Source organism: Danio rerio, chromosome 22, assembly GCF_052040795.2.
Source record: "Danio rerio strain M-AB ecotype USA chromosome 22, GRCz13ab, whole genome shotgun sequence".
NCBI classification, from domain to species: Eukaryota; Metazoa; Chordata; class Actinopteri; order Cypriniformes; family Danionidae; genus Danio; species Danio rerio.
The window spans coordinates 33,835,754-33,859,305 of NC_141042.1; the positions used below are offsets into that span (position 1 = coordinate 33,835,754).

Here is a 23,552-nt window from a genome sequence, read left to right on the forward strand (position 1 = left end):
TTCGAGCCGTTATAAATAGAGATGAGCGACATTAATTTAACTCACTCTGCCGTCATCTGCTGGAATCAATGTGAACTGCAGAGCGCGGACGGAAAAACTGGGCGGAATCTTTTTTTTGTTCCACACGGAGGGTTTAGCTGCAGGAACACAGTCCGCTCTGAGCGGTCAGGTTTGCCACGTCGGAAACATTATCAGTATATTATTTTCTTAAGCACTGAGGAGTAAAAAGGGTACATTCTTACCGGTTTATCGTTAAAGGAGGTTGTTGAGGGATATAAGCAAACATGGTGAGTGTTACATTATGGTATGTGGTGTATTTATTGTCAGATATATGTATGAAACCCGGTAGTTCACGAGCTGATAAAGTAACGTTAAATAGAATAGAGTAATGATCCTGGTACTGTAAAGTCGTGATAATTTATTCGGTAATCTTGTTTTATTTCTATTTTTTTTCTTTTGAGAATAAAAGCAGAAGTTTTATATATGATTAGATTATCTTCATCAAATTACCCTAATAATGAATTGAATTAATCTTAATTGAATGCGTTCATCTTAAAAACAAAAACAACAACTAAAATCTCCTAACTAAACTAACAAGCAAGATCTGTAATAAATATTAACGGAACGTATAATCTATACCTACACTTTTTAATTACCTGTATTGTATAAAATATATTATAAAATGTGAAATACATGATAGTTAAAATGGCAAAACTGTTAAATAACTGCTTAGATATTTATTGAAAGAATTAATTGATAACATACTGTAATTTGAGAAGACCTTGGATATAAATGTGAAATAAATTATTATTGGCAGTTTAAATAAAGGATTAGTTGTTTTAAAATATTAGGATTTTTATAATCTTATAATCTTTAAAAAAAAAAATAAATAAATAAATATATATATATATATATATATATACATATATATATATATATATATATATATATATATATATATATATATATATATATATATATATATATATATAATGAAATAATGAATGAAACTACACAGAACTTTAAAAATAGAGAAATAGATAAAATGGTTTATTATATTTAGTGATGTCAATCGATTTAAGTATTTAGTCTAGTGAATTGTGTAACATAATAAACGACATATAAAGATAATTATTATTAATTAATTAAGTAATTATTAACTTATTATTAAAGAAATAAATAAACTAGTAATTGCATACATCACTGCTGATGATTAAATAAAAAAATGTAAATGAAACTTCTTTTTTAGTGCTACAAATGGATTAAAGTATTTCATTGTATTACATGTTAATTATATGTAATGTGAGTATTTATGTAGCACATTTAATGTGTATGGCCATACACCCAAAGCGCTTCATAGTCATGAAGGGGGTCTTATGATGATGATGCGACGGCAGCCACAGGACAACGGCGCCCGTGCGATCACCACACACTAGCCATAGGTGTAGTGGAGAGAGACAGTTATAGAGCCATGATAAAGATAATAATAATTACAAGATTATAATAACTAACAATATAATAAAAAAAGAAAATGATAATTGCATTTATTTTTACTTTACTGGTTGAATTTAGGGCTGTCATTAGATTATAATTCCAAATATAATAATATATAATAATGTTTGTATATTTTGTTAAAATTGTCAAATAAAATAAAACAATCATTAGTCCAGTTAATTGCATGACAAATTGTTACTAAATAAAATTAAGTAAAAAATATCTTGTAATTGCATACATAAGTAAGCCAATAAAATTAAAAAGAATAACAAAGGCTTGTAAGTATTATATTTATATTTAGTGCTGTCAGTTGCTTTGACAAATGTATCTGCTTAATTATTAAATAAACAACTATTCAATTATAAAATGATAAATTACACAAAGCCGTGTTGGGTGAATTAATGAGTAAATAAATCTATATATTTGTTTAATCACACACTTATATTTAGTGCTGAAACAAATTTATATCTATGCATGTACAGTATGTATGTATAAAATAATATCAATCAAAAATAATGCACATTCCTCACTTTACACTACATTTTGGTACTTTATAAGTCATTTTTAATACTGGTATTTAAATAAAATGCATGAATATATTAAAAAAAACTTCACTTTTACTTTAAGTTCATGCACATTAAAGTTGAAGGCCATTGTTACGTTTTCAAGTCTCTTCAGCATGTGTGTTGTTGTGTGTTTCAGGTTTCGGTCATTAACACAGTGGACACCTCACACGAGGACATGATCGTGAGTATCTGCAGTCATCCTGCCACTGTCTTTACCTGTACTGTAAGTCTTCTGCGTTTATGCTGTTGTTCTTGTTGTGTTTTCAGCATGATGCTCAGATGGATTATTATGGCACCAGACTGGCCACCTGCTCCTCGGATCGCTCTGTCAAGATCTTCGACGTCAAGAACGGAGGACAGATCCTTGTGGCCGATTTAAGAGGGTGAGTGATATCTAAAAATGATTAAGATGCTTTAAATATCATTCAAATAATGCCATATGTTTTGTCTTTGAGATAATGCCATCATCATTTACTAAAACTTGTAAACATTTAAATTTATGTTCTTGGATAACAGAATGGTCAAATCCATGCAATGTTTTCCTAATTATTAATGGTGACTTATGACTAGGGCCAGACAGAATCTGCTGACATTTTTGCTATTTCTGCGCAGAATTTTGTAAAAAAATCTGCAGATTTATGTGAAATGATTTTAGGAATGTCGTAACTGAAAACTTAATACATGACATAAAAAAGACCTTTTAAACTTTTATTTAATGTTTACAATGCAATTTAGATCAATTTATTTGGCAAACAAAGTAAGTCTCACATATGGTATATCTACTAAAAGACGGAAAATATTACAAATTGTTTTGTAAATAAATCATATGAACATTCTCGTATCAGTCAATAAAATTACTGAAAGTAATTTAAAAACGGAGACGAGGCAGTGGCGCAGTAGGTAGTGCTGTCGCCTCACAGCAAAAAGGTCGCTGGTTCGAACCTTGGCTCAGTTGGCGTTTCTTCGTGGAGTTTGCATGTTCTCCCTGCCTTTGCGCAGGTTTCCTCCGGGTGCTCCGGTTTCCCCCACAGTCCAAAGACATGCAGTACAGGTGAATTGGGTAGGCTAAATTGTCTGTAGTGTATGAGTGTGTGTGTTAATGTGTGTGTAGATGTTTCCCAGAGATGGGTTGCAGCTGGAAGGGCATCCACTGCGTAAAAACTTGCTGGATAAGTTGGCGGTTAAAAAAATATTACTTTACAAATTGTTTTGTAAATAAATCATATAAACATTCTCTTCTATCTGTCAATAAAATTTATTAAATAATTAATTATTAATAATAATAATAACAATAATTAATTAATATTTAATAAAAAATTAATAAATAATTAATATTTAATAATTAATAAAGGGACTAAGCCGACAAGAAAGTGAATGAATTTAAAAACGGAATAAATATACATGTACACACATGAAAACAATTAAATAAATAGTCGCAATTATGGACTAAAAATCCGCGGACTTATGACTGATACAGAATTTCATTATCATACATTATACCTCTGAATGTCTTTGTTCAGTCATGAGGGTCCGGTGTGGCAGGTGGCCTGGGCTCATCCCATGTACGGCAACATCCTGGCGTCCTGCTCCTACGACAGGAAGGTGATCATCTGGAAAGAGGAGAACAGCACCTGGGACAAGATGTATGAATACACAGGCCACGACTCCTCGGGTAACCTCCCTTCCCATTCTCAAATCACACGTTTCCATTTCACATTTTCGCAATGTTTTCTAAGGGGTGGGAATCACCAGTTCCACAATATTGTCACGATACAGTTAGGGCTGTGCAATTAATCGAAAATTCGATTTCGATTTCAATTTTGGCTTCTAACGGTTATGAAAAAACATTAATTGAGATAAACGATTATTGCATCATTTACTGCCCCCTTTCTAGTTGTACGCGTCTTGCTCTTAAAAGCACGAAGGACCGCATGATTCTGTGCGTGTGTGTGGCGCGCACACACAGTCACAATAGAAGCACGCGGTCAGCATTCTGTCTCACTCGCACACTGAGACGAGCAGGGCACCACATCTAAAGTCATCTTAACGTGAGCGCTTTAATGGTCCAATAGGTGTTAAAACGTGGTGTTTAGTGATCATTCATATTAACCCTCATTTGTGTAATAAACAAATGAGTTGAAAATCAAAAGACACGCGAAAGAGAAACCATTTTAAGAGACAGCGCGCGATAATCCTTCTGCCACCTGTTTTTATGATTATTAATCAAACAATAAATGGAGAACATGCCTCTCTGCTCTTGACTCAAGGACTGCTGCAGCTAAAGTGTTTTTCTGACATTGAAGATGCATAAAGCACAGTTTGCTTCATATTTTTAATCTATTGTATTTATTTCTCTTTCGTTTGCAGGTGGGAAAATAACTGTATATGCAGTTGAAGTGAGAAATACTAGCCCTCCTGAATATTAGCAACTCTCTTCTCCCATTTTCTGTTTAATGGAAAGAAGATTTCTGAACTGATTTATTTTATCTTTGTCATGATGACAGCACATAATATTTGACTAGATATTTTTCAAAATACAAGCATTCAGATTCAAAGTGCGATTTAAAGGCTTAATTAGTGTAATTAGGCAAGTTATTGTATAACAGTAGTTTCTTCTGCAGAAAATTAAAAAAATATATAGCTTAAGGGGGCTAATACTATAGACTTTAAAATGGGTTTCAAAATATTTAAACCTGCTTTTATTCTAGCTAAAATAAAAAAGCCTTTCACCAGGAGAAAAAAAGTATTAGAGGAAATACTGTTAAATTCCAGTTAAACATCATTTGGAAAATATTTATTTAAAAAAAAAATTACCAGGAGCGCCAATTGTTTTGACTTTAACAGTAATCGTTTTGAATAATCGTGATTACAATTATGACCAAAATAATCGTGATTTTGATTTTTCCCAAAATCGAGCAGCCCTAGATACAGTATTATAGTGCTATTGTGCGATTATATTGCTATTTATTACCTGTTTTCAACTTTAAATTATGTCCTCAAAGGAAAATAAGTTTTGTTCATGCAGTGCAAAATGGGATTGTTAGGTGGACAAACTCATAAATAGTGTATGCACCTTTTTGCAATGCCACTTTATTTATTGTACTATTTTACTGTGTGCTAAAGATGACCCAGCTCACCTGAAAAAAAAAAAAAACAGGTTCAAAAAAATTCAACACCACCATCTAGTAGACTGTAAAGAGTTACATTTTAATAATCAACCAAGTGGTATACTCAAATATTGGTCATGCATTGATATATGGACATCCATGTATTAATATGGTATTGTCGAAGTATATCACTCTATTGATATTTTCCCTCACCCTTAATATTTAAACATCTGTTGCAAAATGATAGCATTTTAACATGAACTTGGTGTTATGCGACTATAACTGCTCCTCTAGCAAAGTGTTTCTCAACCTTCCTAGAGGACCACCAGCTCTGCAGATTTTTCATGTCTCCTTAACCGAATTCAGATCATCAGCAGAGACTGAAAGACCTGTAATGGGTGGAACATCCAAAACATGCCGTGTTGGTGGTCCTCCAGGAATGTGGTTGAGAAACACTGCTCTAGCAATATGTCAATCTACAAAATTACGCCAACAGAAATGGGCAGGTTTACTAAAGCTGCAAACAACCAGTGTTGACATCTTGGCAACTTTATTACAAGATTAAAGTCTTTTCCAACCCCTTTATTTCAAAATAGCCACTAGCAAGAAATCTAGCATATTGTATTGCTTCCTCTGTATATAATAGTTAATTTTTTTTAATAGTTGGCTAATCTGCAACCTACACACTAGCCATTATTTTTATTAAAGTTCAAAGTTCAAAGTCAGCTTTATTGTCAATTCAGCCACATGTACAAGACATATAGAGAATCGAAATTGCGTTACTCTCAAACCTTAACATTAACATTAATATAAAAAAAATATATAAAAAATAGTAGAGTTTTAAGAAAAAGAAAATTTACAGTATATACATTGTACATAAAATGTGGTCTAAAAATATATACATAGGTAATAAAATTGTAAACAATACAATGACATTAAGGGCATATAGCAAATGAATGCAAAGTAAACCAGAGATGTGCAGATAAAGAACAGTGTAGTGCAAAAAGCCTTGTAAACATGATAATTGTGATAAAGTGACTGTCATATAGGGAGGTAGTATGGTGTGTCTTCATAAAGTGACCTGTGTGTGCGTGCGTGTGTGTGCGTGTGTGTGCGTGCGTGCGTGCGTGCGTGTGTGTGTGTGCGTGTGTGCGTGCGTGTGTTAGTGTCTAGAGGTGCGAGGGGAGGAGTTGCGTGGGGAGGGAGCGAGGAGCAGAGCTGGGAGAGAGTTCAGCTATTAGAAGCAGACGTGCATGTCAGACAAGCATTAATGAGCAGTAAATGCATTGTTTTAAGGGGAGATTTTACAGAGGATTCAAGATTTTTGGATAAAGGGATCATCCCTTTTGAGTTTTAAAGCCTCTTGTTTTGTACATCAGTGCTAAGAAAGCCAGTTACTACAAATAAATGCTGAGTGTTATGTTTTAAGAAAAATCATGTAACCTGTAAAAGAAAAAAAATCCATTGCACTTCTGTGAAATATTACTTTGTTGACTAGCCTAAAAACTCTCATGATTGTGAACATAAACGTTTGTTGCACTATATGGGCATTTTTGCTAAATTGATGCTTTCCATTAGTCATTTTTCTTCAATTCACAGTTTGTGTAATTTTAAAAAGAAATGGAAAGGCACATACCGACTGAGACAGACATTCATCATGCTGTTGGCTTAATCAAACCCTTTGGTCTTCCACAGTCAATTCGGTTTGCTGGGGCCCATACGACTTTGGCCTGATTCTGGCCTGCGGTAGCTCAGACGGGGCCATCTCAGTGTTAACCTGTTCTGGAGACGGACACTGGGATATTAAGAAGATCAACAATGCACACACTGTAAGTTTTGCCTTTGAGTTTACAACATCCTAATATTTACATGTCCAGGGCTCTAATGCTGCTTTCACACCAGACACGGAACGCGCGTCAAGTGCGAGTGATTTACATGTTAAGTCAATGCAAACACGCGAATAGACATCCTGCGGCGCGATACGCGCGAATGGCGCGCGCGAATGACGAGAATTGTGCGAATGTAATGGCATGTCGCGAATTGAGCGTTTTGCGCGTTTGACGCGCGAATCACTCGAGTTCGAAAATCTGAACTTCAGCGAAATTCGCACCGCGTTAACCAATCAGGAGCTTGCTCTTGTGGGGGCGTATTTGTGACGTATCGCCTGTTGTCGGTGTCCCAGGGGAAATCACCCAGCAGACACCGACAAGTTCATCAAACTGGGCTGGGCTCAGTCAGAAGCACCGCTGAAGACCTCCATCAGCCAGGTTCAGTTTCTGGAGGAGTCTATGAGCTTAAAGAGCTGGATGCACCTCTAAAAGGATGTAGTGGACTCAGACACGGCCCTAAATGTATTGACGATGTTTATCATCCTTCATAAAGCACATAAACACTGTTATTTTCTTCATAAAATCCATGTTAGCCCTTTAGCTTTGATGCTAGAGTCACGGGGCAGACAGAAGCCCTGCCCATCATCCGCGTCTGTTCTGAAGTGAATTTGACGCGCGAATGAAGCAGGTTTTGACACGCAATTTGAGCGAGTAACCTCAAATGTTCACGAGGCTATTTACGCGCGAATATCGCGATTTATCCGCGAGTTCTCCGTTTGGTGTGAACACAGCATTAGAAATACTGTTTGATTATTTAAAAAGATGTTTAATTAACGGTCTATATTATCTGCTGCAGTTCAAACCGAGCATCATATTGGCAAAGAAAGGTGATTTAAGTTATTTTGAATGTGGCATGGTTGTTGGTGCCAAACTGGCTGGTCTGAGTATTTCAGAAACTGCTGATCTACTGGAATTTTCATGCACAATCATCTCTAGGGTTTACAGAGAATGGTCCGAAAAAAAGTAAATATCCAGTGAGCGGCAGTTCTGTGGGTGCAAATGCCTTGTTGATTCCAGAGGTCAGAGGAGAATGGCCAGACTGGTTCAAGCTGATAGAAATGCAACTGTAACTCAAATAAGCACTCTTTACAACCGAGGCATGCAGAAGAGAATCACTGAGTGCACAATGTCTTGCACTTGAGGCGGATGGGCTACAGCAGTAGTTGCAGCAGGTTGCCTGGTCTGACAATTCTTAATTTCTTCTGCGACATACATAGAATTTGGTATCAACAACAGGAAAGCATAGATCCATCCTGCCTTATATCAACGGTTCAGGATGGTGGTGGTGGTGGTGGTGGTGTAATGGTGTGGAGGATATTTTCTTGGCACACTTTGGGCCCTTTAGTACCAATTCAAGCAATGCCACAGCTTACTTGAGTATTGTTGCTGACGATGTCCATCCCTTTATGACCACAGTGTACCCATCTTCTGATGGCTACTTCCAGCAGGATAACGCGCCATGTCATAAAGCGCAAATCATCTCAGACTGGTCTTTTGAACATGACAATGAGTTCACTGTGCTCAAATGGCACAGTCACCAGATTTCAATCCAATAGAGCACCATTGGTCTATCTATCTATATATCTATCTTTCTATCTATTAGGGATGCACCGATACCATAAAACAGTTTTTTTTTTAGTTCTGGTGATTGCTCAAATAATAAATCTTATTTAAAAATAGCAGACGGGCTTACTGTATATGACATGGCACAATCTAACTAAAAACAGGATGCTTGCTGTAAACTAGGCTACATTATTTAAGCATTTGATTTAACATTGATCTATTGTGGTCCAGCTTTTGTTTCTTTTTTAATATTAAGATTTTTCTTTGAAATCTGTGAAAGGCAACCACTTTTGACTCTAATCGTTGGTAAAATAATCAGCCTTTTAGCAAAGCCTGATATTTTCCAAAAGCTAATTTATGCTAATTCAATAAGTCTTCTGAAGACTCAAAACAAGATCTCCTAAAACAATTTCAACCAAGATATTTTCAAAAAAATATTTTACAGGTATAAAATAAACATAAACTACATAGATTGCTACATATTTTTTTGATATGCTATAATTAATTTAAACATTCTTTTTTTTTTTCTTATTTACCACATGTACGTAGACATTACATGAAACATTAGGTCAAATATTTGCCTGAAAATTTTGGAAAAGTCCTGGAATATTAGTGGTGAAAATGTCTATGAACCCTGAATATAAGATATTTAACACATTTCAAGGAACATGATCATCTATGAAGATTCTTTAATGAATCATGAATTAAATATATTAGTTTCTAAATGCTGATTGGACCAATAATATCCTGCTGCATACCTGCAGAACCACACACGGTTTAGGCACACACAATCTAGGACACACGATTTAGGCAAACCATATGTGGTAACTAACTAACTCTTTAGCATTATCGCCACCTATTAAATTTCACAAGTATGGTTTAAGTCATTATTATTATTATTATTATATTGTAACGATCATTTTAACATCTCTGCAATTTCTGAACCCAAATTATGTAAATAAAAATAATCCGTTAAAGACACTTATGACTTTATTCATGTGTTCACATAAACAAAGAAAACATAACAGACTGTCTAATTGTAGGTTTAACTAATTCAGGATCTTAATGTTATCATACTTGGTTAAAATCACTTTGTTGTAAAGTATAAAAAACAAACAATAATGTGTCACATTAAAATAAATTAGCATATAGTTAATCATTTAAACTATCTATCTATATATGTATGTGTGTGTGTGTATATATATATATATATATATATATATATATATATATATACACTTATATACACTTATAATTTTTTATTAATTATTAATAGTTAATTTGTTCCTATTGCTAAATTTTGATTTAAAAACAATTTATTGCTTACTATAAATTACTAAAGTATTAAACGTGGGAAATCATTACTTAAAGGTTATAGGAAAGTTAAGCAAATAAACACTATAGAATTGCTTGTGTAAAATATTAATATAGTGTTATACATTTGTTACATGTAAAGAGATTTTTATTACATATAATGTATTATTGCCTATATTAACTTGCTATTCTTTCCTTCATTATTAATGAATCCATTAAATAAATTAAACCTGTCCAATTTAGATCGTTCCGCAAGGCCAGCAAACACATATCTGCCATATTATTGTCAGATAATAGTGACTGATCAGCTATAATGACTGATAAAAACTGTTCAATGGCAATCGGAAGCAATGCTCCCCATTCGCCCGTCGCGATCCCAATATTTGTGAAATAAAATAAACACTATTGTTTATTGTGTACAATATTTATTAACCATATATATCAAAATATATCGATGACGATGTTCAAAAAGCATGGATATATATAAGTTCGTGCAGCTGGATATATCTCAATTGGACAGTATTATTTAGTACTTTACAGTATAGAGTGTTAAAGATGTCTTCCAGGACTGGCTCAGTTTGTGATACCTCATGCTGCGGTTTGAGCTTTTAACATGGTTTCCCTCTTCTTTGTGGCAGATCGGCTGTAATGCAGTGAGTTGGGCCCCAGCTGTTGTCCCAGGGAGTCTTATTGAGCAGCCAACAGGACAGAAGCCCAACTACATCAAGAGATTTGTGTCTGGAGGCTGTGACAATCTGGTCAAGCTGTGGAAGTGAGTGCAGCCCTTATTTCACAGTCTACAGCGATGAACACCTGCTGTCAGCCTTTATTACAGCAATAGACCCACACTGTATATATATATATAATAAATACTGTGTTTTCAGAAAAGTTTTGCACAACACTGGAACAGAAAACTTTTTATGAGGTGCTGCATTTCATTTGCAAGACAATAGCACTTTTGGGAGCATAAAAATGTGAACTTTTTTTGCACATTTTTAAAATAATATCATTTTTCTTTTCGTTAACTACTGTGATTTCATGAAACGTTGATGTCATGTGTATTATGTGTATTCAGTAAGGGTGTGACAAGTTCTCGTTTGACGAAATCTCGCAAGATTAAATTGTGATGAGATTACTCGTCGAGGTAAAAAGTCTTGTGAGTTGTAATCAGGGATGGGTCCTGAAACTGTACTTTATTGGTATCGGTGCTAAATTCTAAAAGACTGAAGTATCGATAAGCTCTGACGTTAACGGTTCTGCTATCGGTACTGGAGAAATATTGCTGAAAAAAACATTACTTATAGTAGAATAACTTAACTGACCAACCGTTTCTAATTTGCATTATTCGTCTGGCAATCTCACATCAGAAATGCTTGTGTTTTTGCCCAATAGTACAACGGCGAGCACAAGTATAAAAGCCTTCGTAGTTCTCGGCTGTGCTTGCACGCTCTGTGCAGGCTCGCGCTAAGTGCGCAAACTTAGCTCACAACACAGACTTGCAAGTGGGCGCACTCAGCTCGTAAGCTTGCGGAGGGGCGGAGAGAACCAAACGGGTTGTATTTCCCAAGTGGATAACGACAATGCCCATTGCAACAAATGCAACAAGTTGTTTTCTTGTAAAAGCAGAAACGCAAGCAATCTGAAAGACAAATAAAATGTTTTCGACTGCCTAGCTAAAGGTACATCATCCACATCATTATGCTGCTAGCAGTCAATCACATAAGGTCTCTCTAAATTAGTTTATTATTAATACTTTAATAAACGGATACATTCGGTTACAATGAAAAGTTTTTTTTAAATAAATCTTAAACATTAAAACTGCGTTTACATCAGCTGTATTTACAAATATAGCATAATGATCTTTTCTTATCAATAAATTATTTTAAAAAGTGCTTATTTTTACCTTGTCATCTCCCAAAACACAGGTGACTCATTTATGCCAATGTGTTAAAGAAAAATTATAAACATTCATAAACAAAGAGGGTATTTTTCAACTGCAGGGAGCACAAGAAAGCAAGAAAGATTCTGACTTCTGCCAGAAAAGGCAAACATGTTGATTTTTCTTCAGAAAAAAAAGGTTAAAAAAACAGTAATTTTCCTTTAAATCATTGTAAATTTTTTTACAGAATTTTTTTTATTTATTAGTTTTACAATTATAGGTTTTGCTTTATTTTACACGAAAAACGTAATAATAAAAAAGTGTTGTTAATTCTGTTCAATTAGTTTTATAAATATAATAATTTTTATAAATAAAAAATATAATAAATATATATAAATAAAAACTACAAAAGTACAGATAAGAGAACCGTTAAAGTACCGAACCCATAATGCAGTAATACCGTTAAAGCCTTGACGATACCTATCCCTAGTTGTGATGTTATGGAGCGTAAGGTTGAATTTAGCACTGAAGATTAGAGATGCGTCCAACAGAGGCTACAACTGCAGCCACACTTCATTTCCATGAGATGGAATAGCACCATAAGGCTCCTACACACCGGGACGTTTTTCGTTTGCGTTTATCTGCAGCATTTTACGAGATGTTTTTCAGTGTTCAAACCCAAGTGCTTTTCACTGGCGTCAAGCAGAAGAGTATGCTAAATCACTCTTTTGACGTTAGATGGCGCTGCACAACATTAAGCTTCTGACACCCGCTTATAACACAGAAGAAGAGGAGGAGAGGAAGTTCACACGTTTGTTTATAAAGTTACTGGTGACTTGAACAAGCATGGATGGTTCAAGCAGCAGCTCCAGCTCTAGCGATGAAGAAATAAATATTGTTTACCAGTGCAATAAGCAGCTCCACGTTCATATCGCCTCTGGGCATCTTCTTCAATGTGCGCTCGGATTGACAGTTTTGCGCTTGAGCGCCTCCAAGTGCTGTTTACGGTAATTTCATCAGCTCCGTGCACGTGAGCAAAAGTGCCGATCTGATTGGTGGAGAAGGTTTTGACGTCGCGTGTCAAAACAAAAAAACGAGCATGAGGCGTTTTTTTTTTTTAAATGACGCTTTTGCGCCTGTCGTTTTGTGCGTTGGTATGCACAATCACATTGAAGCCCTTTATTAAGTGTTACAACCTCTTTGATGTTAGTCTAGGGTAAAAGTAATAACATTTAAAAGGTGTGGTACCTTTACAAGATGATGGGTGAAAGTAAAAGACACAAACTACAAAACTGCCAACAAAAGTGATTTAATGTACAAAAAAGTGAAATCAGAATAATGCCCAAATACATATACAATAAGAAAAATATTTACAATAATAAAGTAACAAATTAAACAAAGAATCAAACAAAATAAGGTCAACTCAAGAGTAAGGGGACGCTAGTGAAGCCAAATCAAAGAAATAAATATAACAAAACAATTCTAACTCGTAAGCAAACCCCTTACCTCACTAGAAACATAAAAAGAAAAAGAAAAGAAAAATCTTCAGCGCCGAGCGCCGTAATCTTACCTATTCTGAACTAAAAACCAAACAAATACATAAGTGGCATTCACTTTCTTACCTGGTGTTTTAAACAATGGATTGACTACGTGTATGTAAGATGGAAGTCGTACGACATCTTCCCTGTCCTCCTTACTCTGAGGACAAAGTCAACTCTCAATGATCTGTTTTGGGTTTGGCAGGTAAGAGTTGTGCCAAAGTAACAAACAAACAATCGAATATAAATGTACAGAAATCACAAAGTCGTTCAAAAATGGGCAGAAAAGACACTAAATAATTTTATCCAAACGAAAGTTAAGCAAAATTAACGAATAATAAAATCATGTCTGCAAAAATACTCAAAAACGGGATCAAATAAAAAGCGCGCTGTCATCCGCTCTCCCTGGCGTCCTTATATGTGACAGCGCCACGTCACCCAATGATGAGTGACTGGTCTCCTGACCAATCGGTTTCCGCGAAGGCGGACCTAAAGGATATGACAGGTAGAGATGGGGAGAGAGAAAGAGAGGGAGAGAGAAAAAGAGAGAGAGAACGGTACGCAACAATTCCACCAATATACGGCAGCCGTTACATTAAGTTACGAGGCGTAAAACGTTGACAGAAAACGCGAGCAAAAAACGTCTTGTGTGCACGGTCCTTTAGATATGCTTATCATATCATATGCTTAGATATGCTTAGTCATAATCGTCGTGAACACTAATGGAATTAAGACATGTAGAGCAGGGGTACTCAAATATAAATTTGCAAAGTCCTCTTTCCAAATTTTCATTCCGTGAAAATTCCGTGGCCTGGAGAAGTAACGCTCAAATTCCAAATAGAGAACTCCAACAAAAAAGGCAATTCCCAAAACTTGCCAACTATACACAAAAAATAACATGATAGAACTTTTAGTGTGAAAGGTGACACCTTCTTTGTGCCACCAGTTGTTTAAACTTGGACATAAAAGGTGTGAGGGCCAGGCGGAGGCACTGATGTAGGTGTTCATTGGTGGGTGTGCTGCGGAATGAGTTTTTCACCATGTTCATGGTTGAAAAGGCAGATTCACAGCAGTATGTTGAGGGAAACATTGTGAGAATCTGAAGGGCCATCTTCTGCAGGAGAGGAACACCTGCTGCAGTAACCATTTTTGTCCAGAAGGTGACAGGGTCACAGAGAGATTCCTGCAGTGCTAGGTTTTCTTGGAGCTCAATTAGCTCTGTTTGCAAAGTAGCAGCATTTGCCCATGGGAAGACTTTCATAGCTTCAGTTGATAATTCTTCAATATTTTTGACAAGAAATGGATTTTCTATGCACAACAAGACAAATTGCCAAATACCAAATTGGTCGACATCGCCCAACCCTACTTTGGCTCATTGGGTGGAAACAGTGCTTTATTTGCAAATGTTTTATACAATTTACCAGTTTTACGCATCTAATTAGTTTTTTTGGATGGAATTATAATTAGTGGTGGACTGCAGGCATGTAATTTTGCAGACGCATAGTGTTTCTATATATAGTTATATCGCCACTAACTGGCCTGGCATGGCGATTACAGAAGGTTTAGTCATTTTCACAGATTTGTATGAATGGGGATCATTTAAAACATGTTGTCTCTATTTAAAATATTTTGAAAACTCTCACCCTCCACTTATTTCAAACTTGTCTTTCCTCTATTGAATAAAAGAGATGTTTTGATGTAAGCTGAAATTCCATTAATAACTTTAGTTTTTTTTTTTCACTATGGATGTCAATGGCTACTGGTTTCCAACATTGTACAAATTTTCATCAACACATTCAACAACAACAATTTAAAGAAACATTTAATGGTTTTTAACAGCAATCCATTGAGTAAGTGATGGCTTTAATGGAATTGTACCCCCAAATGAATATCTTTTAATTAAATAGTAAATACAGAGTCTTTAATATGTATTGGTCCAAAAATGTGCTGACTTCTATTATTTTCTTTGCAGGGAAGAAGACGGCCAGTGGAAAGAGGACCAGAAGCTGGAGGCGCACAGTGATTGGGTGAGAGATGTTGGATGGGCTCCTTCTATTGGTCTACCGACCAGCACAATCGCCAGCTGCTCACAGGTATTCACAGCCAAATACTTTACCATATATTATGAGTGTGCTCCATTTATTATCTATAGTAAAAATGCAGTTGTTTTAATCTTGTGAACGTTATCACTGAGAATGTTGCTTTGGGTTTTTTTTTTTTAACATTGTTTGTACCAAAATAGTACTGGGGCATAAGTTATATAACAAATTGACAATTACTGAATTAATTGACAAATTTAAAACGATTACTGTTTTAAAATATATAATGTTGTATTGCACTTTAGGATGGTCGTGTGTTCATCTGGACATGTGATGATCCTGCTGGTAACACCTGGACAGCCAAACTCCTCCACAAATTCAATGATGTGGTGTGGCACGTGAGCTGGTCCATCACTGGAAACATCCTGGCTGTGTCTGGAGGAGACAACAAGGTAAAAACCTCATATGACATTTGATTTAAGAAATAGGAGATTAAAATTTTGGCATTGTTTATTGTTTTTTTTGTCATTCCAAATTTATATGACTGAAGTACAAAATCTGATGCTTTGTGGAATGTTCAGGCTGCTCACCTTGTCATTTTAAGGTATTTTTTCAGTGTTGAATCTAAATATTTACATGCCTGCTCAACGGTTTGTCAATTTTTACAAATGTTTTTATCAAAACTTTTTATCACAGTATTCAATTAAAAACAACTTTATGTATATATATATATATATATATATATATATATATATATATATATATATATATATATATATATGTGTATATGTGTGCGTGTGTGCGCGTGTGTGCGCGTGTGTGCGCGTGCGTGCGCGTGCGTGCGCTTGCGTGCGTGCGTGCGTGCGTGCGTGTATATGAGCAATATCACACAAGTAGCAGTGTGCTATGGCTGTATATCAGCACTGGTGGTAATACACAGCCATAGCACACTGCTATGAGTGTAATATTGCATCTATACAACAGTTTGACGCCACAATCTTGTACATAAAAAAGAAAATCAAACACAGAGTCTAAAACGCTTTTGTTTTAGGAGCTACTTTCTTCCGCCATTCATTCACATCTACAGCTGACATCAGAACAGCAGAAGCAGTTACTAATTCACCAACGTCACTTTAGAGCAAGTATGTGAATGATTCTCTATAGCGTAATGTGAAGCGACGCTTCTGGTGTGTGACCCTCTTAAGGTGATGACAAAACAGCAAATGTTGCTCACATTTTAAGATTAGAAGGCTGAATGTGACATGAAATGCCATCCGTCTGCAGAGATTTCTCACCAGACTGCTGTTGTGTTTGCTATAAGGAGGTACGAGGCTGAATCCAGCTTCTTATTCGCCGCTTCTTAATGACTCTATCCCAGGGGTGGGCAAACTCGGTCCAGGAGGGCCGGTGTCCTGCATAGTTTAGCTGCAACACTAATCAAACACACCTAAACATGCTAATCAGTGTCTTCAAGATCACTAGAAATCTCTAAGCAGGTGTGTGTTATTAGAGTTGGAGCTAAACTGTGCAGGACATCGGCCCTCCAGGACTGAGTTTGCCCACCCCTGCTCTATCCGGTCCACCGAAAAAAACCACGAGGCTTCTGTTTTTCAGCTTTTTATTCGCGCTTAAGAAAACACACTGAGGAAGGGCTTATTATGTGGTTCTGGCGCCATCTTCTGGATGGACAACGTCAACTGTCTGTGGCTGCTGATGAGCTCTCAGAAATTGTAAATATTTTAAAATAGGCACTATTCTTACAAATAAACTGCATAGTTCCAGTCTAAACAACTATATTCTCGACTAAAAAAAGCCTCAAAAGTACATTTTGTTGTCTAACAAGTAATACTGTAGCCTGCTTGTTGCTTGCTGTATGTGGGCGGAGTAATACACAGAGGTGAAGGGCTGACAAATTATTGCACATCTATCAGCCAATAAGAACCAGTTGTAACGGTGTGTGTGTATATGTGTGTATATGTGTGTATATGTGTGTATATGTGTGTATATGTGTGTATGTGTTTATGTGTGTGTGTGTGTGTGTGTGTGTGTGTGTGTGTGTGTGTGTGTGTGTGTGTATATATATATATATTTATATATATATATATATATATATATACTTATACAACAGTTCTGTCTGGTTCTTAAATCTGATTGGCTGATAGCCGTACAATATTTTGGCAGTAACATCACACAAAGGCCTCTTCACCCTTTAAAAAAAATAAAATAATAATAATAATAATAATAATAATAAAAATTAAAAAAAAAAAAAAAAAAAAAATATATATATATATATATATATATATATATATATATATATATATATATATATATATATATATATATATATATATATATATATATATATATATATATATATATATATATATATATATATATATATCCATAATCACATAACTTTTATTAATACAACAATCTATTCTAACTTTATAGAATAGCTTGCTTGCTTATATTTTACACTGGAAAAAAACACTTAAGTGCAAATAAGTAAGTAATAATTTGAATTAAAAAAAAACACTACACATGAACTACACATTTAAAGATTGAAGTGTTATTTTCCCTGTAAAAATACTTCTATAATATTTTACAATATATTTAAAATACTTATTTGCAGCATTCTTGAATGCAGTTTTTGCTTTTTATTATATGAAAGATGGTAGAGGCAGAAAATGTTCAAACACTAAGGAAGGCGTCAAGCCGAAACGTTTTTGTTTAAATCTTAGAACAATGTGAAATAAAGAAATACAAAGCAATTACTCAAGTGCGAATCATGACCTTGAGTGCTTTTTAGCATATGAAATGCATAATTAAATCACACAATTACAATATCATAAGAGAGAGCTTGTATTTACAACAAAGGCACAGTTTGATTTTGCCATGACTGAGTGTGGAATTATGGGAGTTGTAGTCTTCATTATAACTTATGGCACTCTAGCAGAAGTTGTTCATGGATAAGCTAAAGTATTCAACAATTGTTATCATGCTAGTAAAAAGCAGCGCTGTTTTATCATACTAAATACATTTTTGCCTCCTGTTGTAATGCTGCTCTGTGCAGGCTAATAAATCAGACAACATATTAAATCATATTTGTTGTTTCCCTGTTTTCTATTTAATCAAACTGGAAACCGAGAGTGTGCTATCTATTCTAGTGGATAAAAGTGCTTATACCTCTCAATTTGAACGTTTGAAACATTCGGAGGTATTTAAGTACTTAAATCAGCAAAGTAAATAACTGTTCTAGTAGTTTTTTTGGATAAAGTCTTAAATATTGTGCCTTTAAATAATAGCCACTGGTGACATAGATCATCAGACTAGTCCAATGACAAATACAAGACGAGCCTAAATCACAGCGATAAATCTTTATTTGTTTTGCGTCAGACTGTGATATGATTCACCCGGTCACCAGTAAAAGGACAGGCCATGAATGTTCTTTGACAAATTCATTGTGATTCATTCGCTCTTCCCCGTGAAACTTATGTTGACAGCGTTTGGCCGTCATCCAGTGGAATTTACAGAAGGAAGATGCTATTTGTGGTGAATGTGGGCAACTTACGGGCCTGCAGAGCAGTGATTTACCAGCTATCATTACTCATTTTACAGGGCCCGAGTATTAAAGCTCTCTCAGGTTCAGGAATTAATGACGGAGGTTAAATCACCCAGCACTCGGCCTGGTCTTCGACGTCGCCGCTTATTCAAATGAAGACTCCATTTCGATGCCTTGTAATTATTCACGTCGACAAGCGACGGGTCGAGCCATTTACTTTCAGCCGAACGTGCCATTATCTGATGCATTCATAAAATAGACAGCTAAATAATGCAAAAGGGGGTTGAAAACAAGCACAGGTTAAACATAGGCCTCTCTTGATGGTTTGAGTGAGCTAATGCAGGCACGTTTGTTTTGATTATTTTTTAAATAACTAATGGGGGATGTTGCAGTGGTGCTTGGTAATTATTATGCACCACCTACATTGAAAAAAAGAAGTATTTTTAGTCATCAATTGCTATTATTTTTGACAAACATTTATAAAAATTGCAAGTAGCGCAGTTGGCACATGCCTGGCTTTTTTTTTTTTTTTTTTTTTTACAAATGTTTCAGTATTCTTTTAAAAATCATACAGGCTCAAAGTTTTGCATTAGCATGGAAATTATATGCGTGACAGACAAGAATATAAATATGGATGTGAACATAGTCACTGATATGGAGCCAGATCAGTCTCAAAAATAATACATTTACAAAATAAAATTCATACATCCACAACACAATTCACATTTACAAAATCCAGTTCAAAACGCAAATCCAATTTGTAAATTCAAAACACAATTCAAAAATATGCAAATCCAATACGTTAATTCAAAACACCATTCAAAAATATGCAAATCCAATATGTAAATTCAAAACATGATTGATTGATTGATTCACTCATTCATTTTCTTGTCGGCTTAGTCCCTTTATTAAACTGGGGTCGCCACAGCGCAATGAACCACCAACTTATCCAGCAAGTTTTTACGCAGCGGATGCCCTTCCAGCCGCAACCCATCTCTGGGAAAAAACATGATTCAAAAATATACAAATCCAATACGTAATTTCAAAACTCCATTCAAAACTGCACAAAACCATTTTATAATTTCAAAACACTATTCAAAAATATGCAAATCCAATTCGTAAATTCAAAACACCATTCAAAAATACACAAATCCAATACGTAAATTCAAAACATGATTTACAAATATGCAAATCCAATATGTAATTTTAAAACACATAAAATGTCCACCCTGGTTTCATATTCATCATCCTGCTAATGTAGATGTTAGACTGAAGAAGCTTATATTAATATTAAAGATTTCAGCTGCTGGCTGGGCTTTCACTGCCATTCTACTCCCACCTTTCTTCATGTGTTCAATACTTTGTGTCATTTCATTTTAATACAAACAACTTAATTTGTAAACTGTTTAATATGGTTTTCTTTGCATATATGGATTTCTTTGATTGTTACCAACACCCGGGGAAAATTTGAAGTCAACAGCACCTTTAGAACTTTTAGAAAAATGGTGACGAGTTGAATACTTATTTCCCCCACTGCTAGTAAAAAAGGTGTTTACAGTTAACAAAGCTAAACAATGAATTCAGTAGTAAAAGTAAAATGTACCAGTGATATCTAGTAATATTGGCAACACTTTATAATAGCTACACACTATAAATCATTTATTAAGCATTAGCAAATAGTGAACTCATTATCTGTTAAGCATTAACTCTACATTAATAAGTGTTAGTAAGCAGTTTATAACTGCAGCTACAAATGCTCCATTCTTGACATATAAGCACCTATATAATGTGTTTGAGTGTATTTTCATACTTAGTTAATGATTTATTTTTCATTACTAAATTAAGTATCGAATTATTTACAAGCTGTTTGTATTTAAGAGTAGTTGAGGGTCTTTAGGATCATTCAGAATGAGTTAGTAAATGATTAATAAACTATTGAAACCAACATTTATATGTCTTATTATTCAGGCATATATTAATGGTTACTATACATGTTAATAAATGCTTTATTAACTCAACTTTATGCAGTTTTGTGACCTAATCTAAAGTGAGGACTATTTATGCTCTATAAATCCCTTATAAATGACAAATAAAGGCTCGGTTAAATTCTAAACAGGAAAAAAAATTACATTATTAATTTCTCTTCATTTAAAGATACACAAAGGAAACTGGACTTCAAACGAAAAATAAATCTTTGCAACCTTATTTAAAATAGAATCACTGTAGAGTTTAAACTTTACATCTTATTATAATGTTAAATTATTATATTGTTGTTGTTTTATCCAGTTGGATGTCATATTTTGACACTCCTGTTATTCAGCAATGTTTAAACTTTACAGTAATTTTACTTTTTAGAAAGATTCCACAGATTATCGTTCATTTGATTCTGAGCCTTTAATAGTCATTTATAAGGCATTTATAAAGCATGACTAGTCCTCACTTTAGATTAGGTCACAAAACTGCATGAAGTTGAGTTAATAAAGCATTTATTAACATGTATAGTAACCATTAATATATGCCTGAATAATAAGACATATAAATGTTGATTTCAATAGTTTATTAATCATTTACTAACTCATTCTGAATGGTCCTGAAAACCCTTAACTACTCTTAAATACAAACGGTTTGTAAATAATTCGATACTTAATTTAATAATGAAAAATAAATCATTAACAGAGTATGAAAATACAATTATTTACCACATTATATAGGTGCTTAAGTCGAGAATAGAGCATTTGTAGCTGCAGTTATAAACTGCTTACTAACGTTTATGAATGTAGAGTTAATGCTTAACAGATAATGAATTCACTATTTGCTAATGCTTAATAAATGATTTATAGTGTTTAGTTATTATAAAGTGTTACCGTAATATTTAATGTATTCACTGGTTTGAAAAGTTGCCTTTTGCCCTATTTCTTATAAAAAGCAGAATGACTTTATTTGCATTGCTGACTTGTGTCTGCAGGTGACCCTGTGGAAGGAGTCAGTGGACGGACAGTGGGCTTGCATTAGTGACGTCAACAAAGGCCAGGGGGCCGTGAGCTCCATCACAGACAGCCAACAGAGCGAGCAGTGAGCCCTGTCACTCTCTCGCACCTCTAATCAGACCAGGGTTACTTCATTCTGCCCTCAAAGACTTTCTGAAACCTGCATCCCACTCCCAGGTGCTGGAGCCCATATCAAATGTTGTTTGGTTTTTCAACCTTGCCATGATTTTTTTAGATTATTTCCAATGGTTCCTTCCCAGATTGGATGTTTCCGGTGATTTGTATTATTTGTTCTATTTCTAAACATGGCAAGTATGTTGAGAAATAACTATTGGAGAATTAAAAAAATATGAAAGCTAGTCCAAATAATGGCCATAGTGGATATTAACAGTGGGTTTCAAGTCCTTAAAAACCCCTGAAGAATAAAATTTTCTATACTTAACTTTAATATTGTTATTATTTGATTTAAGTATGCATGTGCCTTTTATGTACAGTTGAAGTCAGAATTATTAGCCCCCCTGAATTATTATTAATTAAATATTTGTATATTTTTTCCCCTAATTTCTGGTTAATGGAGGGAAGATTGATTCAGCATATTTCTAAGCATAATAGTTTTAAAAACCTATTTCTAATAACTGATTTATTTTATCTTTGCCATGATGACAGTAAATAATATTTTACTAGATATTTTTCAAGACACTTCTATACAGCTTAACGTGACATTTTAAGGCTTAACTGGGTTAATTTAGTTAACTAGGCAGGTTAGGGTAATTAGGCAAGTTATTCTATAACGATGGTTTATTCTGTAGACTATCGAAAAAAATTAGCTTAAAGGGGCTAATAATTTTGTCCCAAAAATAGGTTTTAAAAAATTCAAAACTGCTTTAAAGAATACATATTTAAAAAATAAAAAAGGGGGCTAATAATTCTGACTTCAACTATATATATATATATATATATATATATATATATATATATATATATATATATATATATATATATATATATATATATATATATTGTAATGCGTGTATCCATCCATCCATCTAAACATACATTAGAAACTATTTATAATATGGAAGGGGATTGGGACCAAAAGTTTTAGCATGAAATGCTGTGAATTTTTTGTTTTAGTATTCACAATCGCTCAGTTTGAGAATGCAATTTTTATGGAATCTTATGTAACATTTGCAGCCATTCCAGTACACATTCATAATATTCACAAGCAAACATGACGTCTGATGTTTGTATGTGCATTTGCATTAGTCTGAAATCCAGCAGTTTCATTGGCTGTCAATTGAGTCAAACTAAATACTTGCATTGTCAAAAACTGCTGAAAATTTGGAAAATAAATGATAGCAAGCTATATTTCAATCGCATTCTTAAAAATTTACAAGAACTTTACCTCGTTTGGTAAATTGGCAGCCAATTTGGACAAATTCATGCAACCTAATTCTTATGTTTCTACAACTTTTGCGTAAATTTGTGTTCTTAAATTTCAACTTTATAAAATTGAGTTAAATGTTGTCCTCAAATCGTTGCTCAGCTATTAGAATTATTTACTTTAGGTAAGTTTTAAGAATAACTCTTGTCACTATCAAATTCCATGTTTCG

At 34.4% G+C, this 23,552-nt stretch overlaps 1 protein-coding gene across 1 annotated transcript; it reads left to right on the top strand.

The window, feature by feature from the left end:
• Nucleotides 1-180: 180 nt before the first annotated feature.
• sec13 (SEC13 homolog, nuclear pore and COPII coat complex component) lies at nucleotides 181-22,377 on the top strand. The gene is given in 9 exon segments (NM_213335.1): nucleotides 181-287; nucleotides 2,197-2,241; nucleotides 2,328-2,443; nucleotides 3,581-3,732; nucleotides 6,863-6,996; nucleotides 10,572-10,705; nucleotides 15,323-15,443; nucleotides 15,695-15,841; nucleotides 21,917-22,377. Coding segments are annotated over 9 exon segments (963 nt in total). The 5' UTR covers nucleotides 181-284; the 3' UTR covers nucleotides 22,028-22,377.
• The last annotated feature ends 1,175 nt before the right edge of the window (nucleotides 22,378-23,552 follow it).